Raw genomic sequence first — 14,270 nt, 5'->3', positions numbered from 1 at the left:
AGCATCTACCTTGGCATGAGAAAGACCTGTATGGGCATCCAGTTTCTATCACTGACTTCTTATGTATCTGTATGCAATTTTCTTGTCCTCTCTAAGTGTCCTACTAGGTAAAAGAGTATTGGAAACACATATTTCACACAGTTGTTTTAACACTTAAATTATATTTTTAAGTTGAATAAATATTATTTTCTTTCTATTTCTCTCTTACGTCAAGACTCATTGAAAAGACATTATTATTCAATTCCGTTAGGACAGTAATTGTGCCTGGTAAAGCTCTCACTCACGATCATATTTACCTCTGGCCTGGGATGGGATGCACCATGTCTGTGCCCCTGGTTAAGAAACCATATGATTTCACTCATATGTGGAAATTAAGAAACAAAACAATCATGGGGGAAAAAAGACAGAGGCAAACCAAGAAACAGACTCTTAACTATAGAGAACAAACAGATGGTTTACCAGATGGACAGCAGGTGGGCGAATGGGTGGGTCAGGTGATGGGGATTAAGGAGGGCACTTGCTGGGACACCTGGGTGGATCAGTCATTAAGCGTCTGCCTTCGGCTCAGGTCATGATCCCAGGTTCCTGGAATCAAGTCCCACATTGGGCTTCCTGCTCAGCACGGAGTCTGTTTCTCCCTCTGCCTCTACCCCTCTCCCCCTGATCGTGCTCACTCTTTCTCTCTCTCTCTCAGATAAATTTTTTTTTTAAAAAAAGGAGTGTACGTGCTATGATGAGCATTGGGTGATGTATGGAAGTGCTGAATCATTAAACGGTACACCTGAAACTAATGGTACACTGTATGCTAACTAACTGAAATTTAAATAAAAACTTAAAAAGAAATAAAAATTGAAACATATTAAATTTAAATAAAGAGATGATGATTGACACTACAAGTCACTGTAAGGTATCTTAAATGAAAACCTCCCAGTTTATTTTTAAATGAAGCAAATTTTTAATTTAATACAGTATTATCATTTGCATATACTTTTTATGTCATGATTAGATAAATATTCAGCACACTGGGAACTATGCAGTTTAAGACTAATGCCAGACACTGTGGACCTCACTGTCAACTGTAACTGAGTAGGAATTCCAGAATCTCCTAATGTAACTTTTTCTGGTGATGGTAGGAAGCAAATATGAGTTTAGGTGTCATAATTTTTTTTTTTAGATTTTATTTATTTATATGAGAGAGAGAGAGAGAGAGAGCTAGTGTGGGGGGAGGGGCAGAGGGAGAAGGAGAAGCAGACTCCCCACTGAGCTGGGAGCCCAACATAGGGCTTGATCCCAGTACCCCAAGATCAAGACCTGAGCCAAAGGCAGACGCCCAACCGAGCCACCCAGGTGCCCCAAGTTTCATAATTTAAAAAAAGAAGGAAATAGTATCACTGATAACATAGATTCATTAACACATCAGGGTTCCATCCCAAGATTTTGAACTAATTCAAGCTGTTGTGGTGAATGAGAAAGGAGGACACCCTCTTTAAGTAAAAGGGAAAAGGCTCTTCCTTGAGAACCGTATTGCAGATCTTTATCTCCACAGAACTTCACTTCTCTTGAAACATTACGCAGACTTTTAGTTTCAGCTATCAAGAAATTACGCTGGTGTAAGTTTTTGCCCTTCTGTTTTACTATAACTTAGCCTGTCTAACAGTAATGAATATGTGGAACAGGCGCCTTTCTTCAAAGTTAGAAGGGAGTAGACAAGAGCACAGACTCTAGAGGTAGACGATCCGGGTTCACACTCAGCTCTGCCACCTGTTACTTCTTTGGAGAATATTGTCCTTGGAGAATATTCCTGACCACTGTGGTGCCTCATATGTCTCATCTGTAAAATGGAGATAATCATAGTATTTACCTCACAGAGTTGCTTTGAGAGTTTAATAAGTTAGTGCAATGACTGACACCTAAAATGTATTATTTTAAATAATAATAAGTTCTCTTATTTTGCTTAGCATAATACGCTCTAGCTTCATTCACGTTGCTGCAAGGGCAAGATTTCATTCTTTTTGATGGCTGAGTAATATTCTGTTTTATCTTTCTATCATCTGTATCACATCTTTATCCATTCATCTATGCTAAGTAAAGTCAGTCAGTCAGAGGAAGACAAATACTGTTTGTTTTCACTCATATGTAGAATTTAAGAAACCAAACATATGAACATAGGGGAAGGGGAGAAAAGAGAGAGAGAAAGAGAGAGGGAAGCACACCATAAGAAAGACTCTTAACTATAGAGAACAAACTGAGGATTGATGGAGGAAAGGTGGGTGGGGGATGGGCTAAATGGGTGATGGGTATTAAGGAGGGTACGTACTGTGATGAGCACTGGGTGTTAAGTAATGAATCACTAAATCCTACTCCTATATGGTAACTAACTAGAATTTAAATAAAAATTTGAAATAAAAAAATAAATAAGTAAATAAAACCGAATGAAAAATAATAAGTTCTTTTTTATTTTTCATTACTTCCTCTTTGTCTCATCAGTACAATTAATAAACCATGAAATCTAGGAATGAAGAGAGGGTGGGGAGTAAAAAAAGCTGAAAGACTACAAAAACAATCCCTCTTAGTAAAATCATTTGGGGAAAAGTCTATTTCACGCCTCTTATTCTTCAGCACCTAACAAATTGAAAGTTGTGCTTATAATTTTTCATATCAGCAGAGCCAAGGTTTTAATTTAAACCATGTTTGATCTCATTTTTTAATATACTATAAATTTGAAGCTCACAAATTACTCAACGAAGAGGGTTGATTCCTCCTCTCTGAAATAAAGGATTGTACTAGAACGATCTTATTTATAGTTCTCAAATTGAGTATACATATAAAATGAATGTTTTATTTAAGGATTGAAAGAAAATCCATATTCTTGAATATCTTGTCCATATTAGCATTATCCAAATATACCTGTTCGTGTGATTTACAGAGAGAACCGAGCTAAGCCAGGCCAGAGATGATATTTGATATGATTCCCTCGAGTCTGATCCTTAATCATTTGCAATATATTTTCCCCACATTTGACTGAGAGATGTTTGAATTTCTAAATAATTTTGTCTCCATAATTGTATTTGAACATATTCTAGTTAATAAATTTCCCAATAACCCATTTTCTTCTACTGACGAATTTCATCCCATGTTTTGTTCATGTTTCTATACCCAACAGGTTCTTGGATGAAGTACAGTCCTATTCTGGAGTCAACAAAATGAGTGTGCAGAACTTGGCCACAGTCTTTGGCCCTAATATCCTGCGCCCCAAAGTAGAAGATCCTTTGACCATCATGGAGGGTAAGTAAATGGTTAGCTTACATCATCATCAAAAGAACAGTCAACTGTCTTTTGTTTGTTTGTTTTGTTTTTTTCTGAAGTTTATTTATTTATAGTCTGTATACCAAACATGGGGCTCAAACTCACAACCCCAAGATCAAGAGTCACGTGCTCCGCTGACTGAGCCAGCCAGGTGCCCCAATCAACTGTCTTTTGGTTGGTCTGAACCTATTCTCTTCTGAGGAAACTAGGGAAATAAGTAACTCCATGGTAACTTCATTTATTGACCCAAGTTCTTCAAGTGCAAAAATCTTCTCTTTGGAAGTCAGGTATTTTTTTGAGGTTACTCAACATAACAAATGACTAAAAGATTCCTTAGTAGCCTTACAAGAATAAATCAGCTGTAAAGTATTATGCAAGAACTAGAAAAATCTAGTTCACCTTTTGAGCCCCATGCAATTTTCAGAAGATTCAAAAAGTAACTATTTTAAGTGAATATATTTTTATTAATTTTGGTTTTATTTGCCTGATTTCAAGAAGTAGAAAAATATGGTCTTCTGTAAGATAACACTGCTTATTAAACTATAATTTGAAACGTGAATCGTTTTTTAGATTATAAAATGCCTCGAATTATTTTCCACAATGAACTTACACTTCTGTTTGTTTCCAGCAGGCCATACTGCTTGGATACCCTTCTTACCAATGGCCATTAGTAGTCCCGTTGTTTTCTAAAAATTGGACGAATTGAGCATTTAAGAATTTAATAAGGAAGAGGGAAGGAGAAAGAAAACGAGTCATTTTAGTTTCACTCTGAGCTTATTTAGAGCAAAATATACTCCTGATACTGTTCCTTTCTTGAAAATTCTAAGATTTTCATTCCTCTATGTCTTATGAGACAGAAAGAAGGCTTTTAAGTGTTTGCCTGCATCAACTCAGCTTCATTTCCTTGTCAGATATTTAGGGCAATATCAACTGAACATCAGATTTGGGACAATAAGAAAACTTAATTTCTTTTGGAAGAGTTTAGCAGACATTAGAAGATATAAAATGTGAAGCTATAAGAAGCTTACAGGTACTTTATAGTTTTCTAAAAAACTCTTTTTATTATAAAACAGAATTCATGTGGTAATGAAAACTACCAATAACACACACACACACACACACGTATACACATCTTAATGAATTTATGTAAGATAACTACTCTAGAAATCACCACCCGGGTCAAGAAGTATCACATTTTTAGGCATCCCAAAAGTCCGTCTCCGTGTCCTTTTGCTCCATCTTACTCTCCCACTTACTTATAACTCTATTTTACTATGCAGACATTTGTATCAATCACTTCCTTGCATTTCTTTATAGTTTTATCAAACAAATAGATTTCCTAGGCATCATATTTAACCTTCACTATTATTTTATTTGATATTCTTTAAGATCTTGGCCTTACTGACTTCAGGAACATATAAAACATATAAAAAGGATAATAAACCAACATCAGTGGGTTTTAATCCCAGGAAGATCAACTTGGTTAGCCATTTAAAAATCAGTGTAATTCACCATATTATCAGACAAAGATTTTTTTTAAAAAAAATCCTCCCCATGGATACAAAAAAAGTATTTTATAAAATCTAACACCACTCATGATAAAGGCTGTTAGCAAATTAGAAATAAAAGGAACTTAACCTAACAACGGTCATCTATAAAAACTTTAGTTATAATATTATGCTTAATGGTGAAAGATGGAATGCTTTCCCGCCTAAGACTGGGCATAAGGTAAGATTGCCTAGTTCTGGCACTTTGACTGTATTAGAAATCCCAGCCAGTGTGATAAAGTATTAAGAAGGAATTAAAGGCATACAAATTAGGAAGTTGTAAAACTTTGTTTATTCACAGACAACATGATAATTTATGTAGAAAATTCTAGGAAATCTGCAAGGAAATCTATAATAAGTGAACTTATCAAGGTCATATGATACAATGTCAATTTATAAAAATTCATTGTATTTCTTTTTTTTTATAATGATTTTTTATTATATTATGTTAGTCACCATACAGTACATCTCATTGTATTTCTATACGCTAACATTGAACAATTAGAAATTGAAATAAAAATATAATTTTAGAACAACACAAATATCAAAAATTAAGGATAAATTTAAGAAAATATGCACAATACATATATCCTGAAAACTACCAAACATTTATGAAGAAAACTATGTAAATGGGGAAATATACGATGTTCATCAATTAGAATAGTTAAAACCAATAAGCTATTAATTTTCCTAAGTGTACCTATAGTATCAACATAATTCTCAAAAATGTCACAGAAAAAATTTTATTTGTAGAAACTGACAATCTGATTGTAAACCTTACGTGGAAATAAAAATTATCTAGACTAGGGGCTCCTGGGTGGCACAGCGGTTAAGCGTCTGCCTTCGGCTCAGGGCGTGATCCCGGCGTTCTGGGATCGAGCCCCACATCAGGCTCTTCCGCTATGAGCCTGCTTCTTCCTCTCCCACTCCCCCTGCTTGTGTTCCCTCTCTTGCTGGCTGTCTCTATCCCTGTTGAATAAATAAATAAAATCTTAAAAAAAAAAATTATCTAGACTAGCCAAAACAATTTGAAAGGGAAAAAGAAAGTTGAAATATACTGCTTGATTTAAGACTTAATATAATGCCGCAAATAATCAAGGTATTGTGGTATCAGTATAAAGATAGACATATAAATCAATGTAATAGAACAAAGAGTCCAGAAATAGACTCACACATGTCATCATTTGTTTGTGACATATGTGCCTAATTCAGTGGGAAAGGGGTAGTCATTTCAATAAATGATACTTGAAAAATTGCATATATGTTTAAAAAATCCTCTATCCTTACTTCACATCACTCAGAAATTAACTTGAAATGGATCATAGACCTAAATATAAGAGCTAAAAGCATAAAACTTAGGAAAACATAGGAGAAAAAACCTTATGGCTTTGAGCTAGTCAAAGACTTACTAGGGCACAAAAATCTTTAACCATAAAGAAAAATTGATAAGCTTGACTTCATCAAAATTAAAACTTTTGCTCTTCAAAAGACATCCTTAAGAGAACAAAAAGGCCAGCCATGGAAATGGGGCATATATTGTGAATCAAATATCCGATTAAAGAATTTGTTTTAAAGGTATATAAATAACTCATAAAATTAATAGGACAGTGAACCCAATGAAAAAAAAATGGGTGAAAGATCTGAATTAGACATTTCATCAAAGATAAACAAATAGCAAATAACACATGGAAAGATGCTCAGTATTTTTAATCATTAGGAAAATGCAAATTTAAGCTCTGATGAGCTACCACAATACATCCTCTACAAAGTATAAAATTGAGACTTAAATAATTAAGTTTGGCTGGTGGAAATACAAAATGTTAGAGCCATTTTGCAAGGTTGGGTAGCTTCTTATAAACTTAATTATTTATTAGCCATAAGACCCAACAGAGCAGTGTGCTGAGTATTAACCCACATATAGAGAAAATATATGTTCACCCAGAACTTTTAGTCAAATGTTCATATCAACTTTATTTCATAATAGCTCCAATCTGAAAACAGACCAGTTGTCCATCAATCAGTGAATAGATAAACAATTTTTGGTACGTTCATAAGATGGAATACTACTCATCAATAAAAAGAATGAACTATTGATACATCCAACACTATGGATAAATGTCAAAAGTATTATGCTAAGTGAATAATGCCGAGACATGAAAGACTTTATACTGTATAATTACATTTATATGAAATTCTAGAAAAAGAAAAACTATAGTGTTGGAAAGCAGGTCAGTGATTATCATGGTTGGGATGTGGGGGTAGGGAAGTGGCTACAAATAGGCACAAAGGAATTGCCTATTTCATGAGTAGATGGTGTTTCCAGGATTGTCATTTGTCAAAATTCCTGATATAACTTACAAACATCTGTACATGTACAAAATGACACATGTATGAGGTCATTCGTTGCAAAAATACAAATTGAAACTACATTTCATAGAAGGCTGTCATATATATCTGTATATATGTAAGTGTATTTTAAAATACCTAGGTACCTTTAAAGGAAAATTGAATTCTTATCCAATTCTTATGAAGAAGTGCCTATAATGTGGTATTTAAATTCAACCTTTATAAAAGTTGAAAAGTTATAAAAGGCGAGGGGGAATTTCAGGATCCATGTAGCACAGTGGGATCCCTGAATCTGCTTGGACCCTTCAGAATGGGCTGGTGACTATAACCACTCTGACCTCATTATTTGGGTTTCATGTTTTTCATTAGAAGCCCAAGGAAGAGAATGACAGAAAGGAGGAAATAAAAAGTAAAAAAGAGTATATAGTGACACATACTTCATCATTACTAAGCTAGTCTGTCCTAAAAAGATAGAAAAATGGAAAGAAAGTCCCTCTGCAAGAACTATTGCCATTTATTATTCTGGATACTAGATGAAAGCAAAGCCTCCCATGGTAGAAAGAGAGATTTCTAGATCGCTAGGGCCCTGACAGTCACTCTATAATTATGTCAGGTAACTTTGTCATGACTGTTCACAGACTCATCATGGAGGTCTTGAGAATGTCACTCTTCAATAATTAAATGCCCCGCATAGTTCACGGCTTTGGTGAGAAGCGGTGATGCTTCAAATGTTAATATTCCGGTGATGGGAAAAAGCTCCATTTTCTCAAAGTACTAGACAGAGTCATATATAATAGAGACTGCTAATATTTGAAAGTGTGTCTGTCATATGAGCAAATAGTAAAATAGGACTAAGTACACATGTCTTCAAACAGTACATAACGACAGTGCTGACAGCCATCTTAACTCTAAAATCTTTTCATCGGATTCACTCCTACATGCACTGAAAACAGGATGACAGATTCAGAGGTAGCTAAAGAAAAGGAAAGATGGATATATAATACCATTAATTTTTTTGAGTCCTTTTTCTTCCACAACTCTGATTCAATAATAGATGTCTTTTACTTAGTTTCTTATTTAGAACAACCCCAAGTTTACTTGTTACTACTACAGTTTAAATTCCAACAACTGAAACATAACAGGACGAGTGCATGCTCTGGAGTAAGACAAAATATGAAATTTCGCCTTGGTCGTTTATCATCTCTGCGTCCTTGAGTTAACAGCTTAACCTCTCTGAACCTCAGTTTTCTCATGTGAAAAATTTTAAGTCCTATCTCACAGCCTTTGAGATACTTAATTTAAAAGATGTAAGTGAAACATCTCCACCTAACACAGTGTTTCTCAAACTCTAACATAAATAGGAATCATCTGGAGATACTGTTAACAGGCAAGTTCCCCGATTGGGAAGGTCTGCAGTGGGTCCTGCAATTTTGAAGCTCCCCAGGTAATACCAGTGCTACTATTCTGTCTCCGCTGGTGTCATCTGGGAGCTGGTTAGAGATGTAGAATCTCATGCCCCGCCCAATACCTACATTTTAACAGAATCTCCAGGTGATTTGTACAAACATTAATGTTTGAGCAACACTGACCCAGCATCAGACCTGGCACATTGAAGATTCGTGATCTAAATATATTGTAAGTTTTGAATTATCATAGAAGTGTGTAGGATGTAGATGGATTTAACACATTTTTTCCATATTCAAAATTTGATTTTGAATTACATTCAGAGTCAAATTTTGCCAAGATGTTGCTTTAAGCTGAAGAGTGGCCCCACCCCAGATCAGGCCTCTACTGTCTGAGAGCTACGAATTAGTAGCTATTTCCGGTAGAAATCTGCATTGTCAAAGCCCTTGTCATCATTTCCCCCCCGACCCAAATCTCAATTTAAGTATTTTATATAGAAAGTACAGTTACTAACTAGAATTTAAATTGTTTTGCTATGCCTATTTATTGGAGACTATTCCTAGGAGCTTTTCGTAACATCATATAAATGCAGTTAACACATCAAATTAGTATAGTTCAAGCCAAAGCAAAGATGATTGATGTTTTCATTAGCCTATACTGTTTTACTATGGGTACATGAATAAATTAATACTTAAGGAGTTTCTTGGGTTCTTGAGGGGGAAGGGGCTCCAAGTTAGGAAACTAGTTGAGAAGCCTAGTTAATGGTGGCAGCCAGTTTTAAGGGCTAGGAGCTCATCCTGGAAGGCAGTGAGGAATATGTGAGAATATACTTGAGATTTCAGCTAATATGCCATAAAACCTGATCAATCCATTGATTTTTCTAAATAAATTCCTGCTTTTAATAATGGATTAACTTTTTTATCCTTTATTGTCTGAGTTATTTCTGCTGAGATTTGTATTCATTTCTAATTCATACTTTACAGTGCATAGGGAAGATAGGAGAATCAAATGGAAACCATAGTATTTTCATCTGTGTAAGAGAATTATTTTCTTTCTCAAAGGTCTTTTCATCATTTAAAATGCCCTGCCTAATGCTTCGCTGTTTCTTGTAGAACAGGTTTGGTAGTTACAGACCCTCTCGGTTTTTGTTTATCTAGCGATGTCTTTATTTTCCCTCCACTTTGAAGCATAGGTTTGTTGGATATAGAATTCTTGCTTGGCAGTCAACATTTTGAATATCTTATTGCATTACCTTCTGGCAATGAGAAATGATGAGAAATCAGCTTTGAATCTTACTAAGGACCCCTTATACATGAGTTGCTTCTCTCTTACTACTTTTAAGATTCTTTCTTTGTTTTTGGTTTAAGACAGCTTGACTATGATGGGTCTACGTTTGGATCCTTTTGCATTTACCTAGCTTGGAATTTGCTGATCTTTTGTGACTATACAGATCAAGTTTTTCATCAAATTAGGGCATTTTCAGCAACTATTTCTTTAAATATTCTTTCTCCTTTGGGACTCTCCTTCTGGGGCTACCATTAGGCACATGCTGGTATACTTTATGGTGTCCCACAGGTCTGTGAGGCTCTGTTTGCTCTGTTTATTTTTCTTCCTTCTTTTTCCCTTATGTTCCTCAGACTGGATAACCTCAACTGACCTATTTTCAGGTATAACTATTCTTTCTTCTGCTTGCTTATATCTGCTGTTGATTCCCTTTACTGATTTTTTTTTTTTAAGATTTTATTCATTTATTTGACAGAGAGAGAGAGAGAGAGCGAGCACAAGCAAGGGGAATGGCAGGGAGAGGGGGAGGGAGAAACAGGCTCCCCACAGAGCAGGGGGAGCCCAATGTGGGACTAGATTCAAGGACCCTAGGCTCATGACTTGAGCCAAAGGCAGTCCCTTAACTGACTGAGCCACCCAGGTGCCCTGATATTTTTTTTCTTCATGTCAGTTACTATACTTTTCAACTCCAGAATATCTATTTGGTTCATTTTTATACTTTCTGTCTCTTTATTGATAATTTCTATTTGTTGAGACATCATTCTCACTTTCATCTGGTCTCTGTAGACATGGTTTCCTTTAGTTATTAGAAAACATTTAAAATAGCTGATTTAAAGTCTTTGTCTAATGAGTACACTGGGTTTCCTCAGAATTTCTTTTTTTCCTGTGTATGGGCCATAATATCTTTACTCTTTGCATGTCTCAAAATTTTCATTGAAAACTGGACATTTTTAATAATATAATAATGTGTGAACTTTGGATATCAGGTCCTCCCCCTCCTCAGGTTTGTTGTTGTTTGTTTAGTGATTTTTCTGGACTAATTCTATAAAGTCTATGTTCTTTGCCATATGTGGCCACTGAAGTCTATGCTTGGTTTGCTTGGTTGTCAACTAATTATTGGAAAAGATTTCCTTAATTTGCCTAGGACAATAAGTTTCCCATTTTTTTACCAAAGTGCTCTGTATGCAGACCTTTGATAGGCAGCCAGGTAGTTCGCAGCTGTGCAGTAGCCTTCAGTTTCTGCCTGTGCAGAGCCTCAAGATCAGCGACTAGGGACTTTCCAGTTCTTTCCTGAGCATGCACACAGCTATAGGCGTGCACATAACTCTGAACATGTGTGTAGTCTTCTAGACTCCCAGGAATAGATCCACGCTTTTTTCAAAACCCCCCATGGAAATCGCATTCCTCAGATTTTCCTTTTAAGCTTGTGATGAGCCTATTGTCTGTCCCAACTCTTATCCACTGCTTCCGGCGGCCATGATGTTACACAAAAGAGCCCTCATTATTTTTGACAAATGCCCCTGAGAAAAATGCTCTTCACACTGGTCAAATTCCTAGTCAGATCAAATAAAGATATGCATTGTGAAGGGGGTCTTCAAGAGAACCACCAAACAGGTCAAACGATGACAATACTCTGGGAATGGAGCTGTGGAATTCCAACTCTGTTCTGCCCGTTACAGGGGCTGCCAAGCTGCCAGTTCCCACTGTGACTGTGGGATATTAGTTTTCAAGGCTATTGCAAAGCTAGGGAGAAGAGGATGGGGACAAAGTTAAAACACCACAGAGCCTGCTGCTATTACTGTGTCAACCATTTTTCTTGAATAAGCATTCTCCAGACTGTAGCAGGCCTTTAATTCATTTTCAGATTCCTACAAATATTGATTCAGAATACTTTTGTCAGCTGCTTTTATGGAGAAGAGGATTTTTGGAGATCCTTAATAGACTGTTCTGGCTGATGTCACTTAAAATGCCTTGAAACTTTTGAATAGTGAGCAAAACTCACATGGAACTTCATTATCTTTGCTGCATTAGAAAGACAGACCATATACCCACCAGCAATCATAGAGGGTTCCACTAAGCAATGCCATTAAAATATCTTGGTGGTTTGAGGCAATTGTCAGATGAGAGATCACATTGACCTCCTCCTAAGGAAGATTTCTCATAATTAAATCTCAAACTTGCAGGAAATGGTGTATAATGATTAAAAGCCTATTCTTTGGAACTAGCTAACTCTGGTTTCAAGCCCTGTTTCTGCTCCTTTATAGCTTTGGGACCTTGGTCAAGTTACTTAATGTTTACAATACAAAGATAAAAACTACCTATTCATAGATTTGTTTTAAAATCCAATGAAACTGGGGCACCTGGGTGCCTCCATCATTAAGTGTCTGCCTTCGGCTCAGAGCATGATCCCAGGGTCCTGGGATCGAGCCCCACATCGGGCTCCTTGCTCCGCTGGGAGCCTGCTTCTTCCTCTCCCACTCCCCGTGCTTGTGTTCCCTCTCTCACTGGCTGTCTCTCTCTCTGTCAAATAAATAAATAAAATCTTTAAAAAGACGGGGTGCCTGGGTGGCACAGTGCTTGAGCGTCTGCCTTCGGCTCAGGGCGTGATCCCGGCGTTATGGGATCGAGCCCTACATCAGGCTCCTCCGCTATGAGCCTGCTTCTTCCTCTCCCACTCCCCCTGCTTGTGTTCCCTCTCTCGCTGGCTGTCTCTATCTCTGTCAAATAAATAAAATCTTTAAAAAAAAATCTTTAAAAAGAAAAAAATTAAAATAAAAAAATAAAATCCAACGAAACTAACCAAAGTAAAGTGCTTGGTGTAGTTTGTGGCACACGGTAAATGCTTCTGTTGCTATTATTGTCATTAAGAATAATATAACAAAATAAAAATTATTTAAAAAAAAGAATATAGTTCACACTACTGATAATCATGCTGAATGTTCATGTGATTGTGGCTCTTTGAGAGTCACTTTCGAAGTGGGAAATAAACCACTCATCCTGCTGTGTTTCCTATGCAATTCCAGGCACCGTGGTGGTCCAGCAGTTGATGTCAGTGATGATTGGCAAACATGATCGCCTCTTCCCCAAAGACGGGGAACTGCAAAGCAAACCCCAAGAAGGAGTGAGCAACAACAACAATGAAATTCCGAAGAAAGCCACCATGGGTCAGCTACAGAACAAGGAGAACAACAATACCAAGGACAGTCCTGGTAGGCAGTGCTCTTGGGACAAGCCCGAGTCTCCCCAGAGAAGCGGCATGGATAATGGGTCCCCCACAGCGCTACCAGGTAGTAAAACCAACAGCCCAAGGAACAGCGTTCACAAGCTGGATGTCTCCAGGAGCCCCCCTCTCATGGTCAAAAAGAATCCTGCCTTCAATAAGGGCAGTGGGATAGTCACCAACGGGTCCTTCAGCAGCAGTAATGTAGAAGGTCTGGAGAAAACCCAAACCACTCCCAATGGGAGCTTACAGGCCAGAAGGACCTCTTCCCTGAAGGGGTCTGGTACCAAAATGGGCACCCACAGTGTACAGAACGGAACGGTGCGAATGGGCATTTTGAACCCCGACACACTTGGGAACCCCATGAACGGACGCAACATGAGCTGGCTGCCCAATGGCTATGTGACCCTGAGGGATAACAAGCAGAAAGAGCAAGCGGGAGAGTCAGGCCAGCACAACAGGCTCTCCACCTATGATAACGTCCATCAACAGTTCTCCATGATGAACCTTGATGACAAGCAGAGTATCGACAGCGCCACCTGGTCCACGTCCTCCTGTGAAATCTCCCTCCCTGAGAATTCCAACTCCTGTCGCTCCTCCACCACCACCTGCCCAGAGCAAGACTTTTACGGGGCTAATTTTGAGGACCCTGTTTTGGACGGGCCCCCACAGGACGACCTCTCCCACCCTGGGGACTATGAAAACAAGAGTGACCGGAGGAGTGTGGGAGGTCGAAGTAGTCGTGCCACCAGCAGCAGCGACAACAGTGAGACGTTCGTGGGCAACACCACCAGCAGCCACAGCGCGCTGCACAGTTTAGTGTCCAGCCTGAAGCAGGAGATGACCAAACAGAAGATAGAGTATGAGTCCAGGATAAAGAGGTGAGGAAAACCCGGAGCTCGCAGCTGCCGGAAAGGCTGCAGCCGCCTCCTCCTGCAGGCACAGGAGGTCACGCCTGCCGGCTCCAGAGCCGGAGACCCGAGTTCGAGTCCAGGCTTCCCCACCTGTGAGCTGTGGGACTTGGGGAAATTGTTCTATGAGCTTTTGGGTTCTTACTGTGAAAAACTGAAATATGAGTAGTTTTTACCTTAAAGCATGTGAGAAGTCACTGAGCCTTGCGCCTGGCACAGAATAGGACTCAAGAATGCTGTCTTCTGTTATTA

The 14,270-nt window shown here is 37.9% G+C and overlaps 1 protein-coding gene across 5 annotated transcripts in view; it reads left to right on the top strand.

Annotated features, from left to right (window-relative positions):
• Positions 1–14,270, top strand: part of ARHGAP24 (Rho GTPase activating protein 24) — a 489,199-nt gene that overhangs the window by 470,282 nt on the left and 4,647 nt on the right. For all 5 annotated transcript variants that reach the window (XM_008706156.2, XM_040624950.1, XM_008706158.2 and 2 more), the window contains 2 exons: positions 3,164–3,285; positions 12,911–13,988. In XM_008706156.2, the coding sequence (XP_008704378.1) occupies positions 3,164–3,285; positions 12,911–13,988 (1,200 nt within the window). The remainder of the gene's footprint in view (positions 1–3,163; positions 3,286–12,910; positions 13,989–14,270) is intronic.

Source organism: Ursus maritimus, unplaced genomic scaffold (genome assembly GCF_017311325.1).
Source record: "Ursus maritimus isolate PB19 unplaced genomic scaffold, ASM1731132v1 scaffold_8, whole genome shotgun sequence".
Lineage (NCBI taxonomy): Eukaryota > Metazoa > Chordata > Mammalia > Carnivora > Ursidae > Ursus > Ursus maritimus.
Note: the sequence above shows the minus strand (reverse complement) of the source record. Positions and strands in the feature narration are given on the sequence as shown.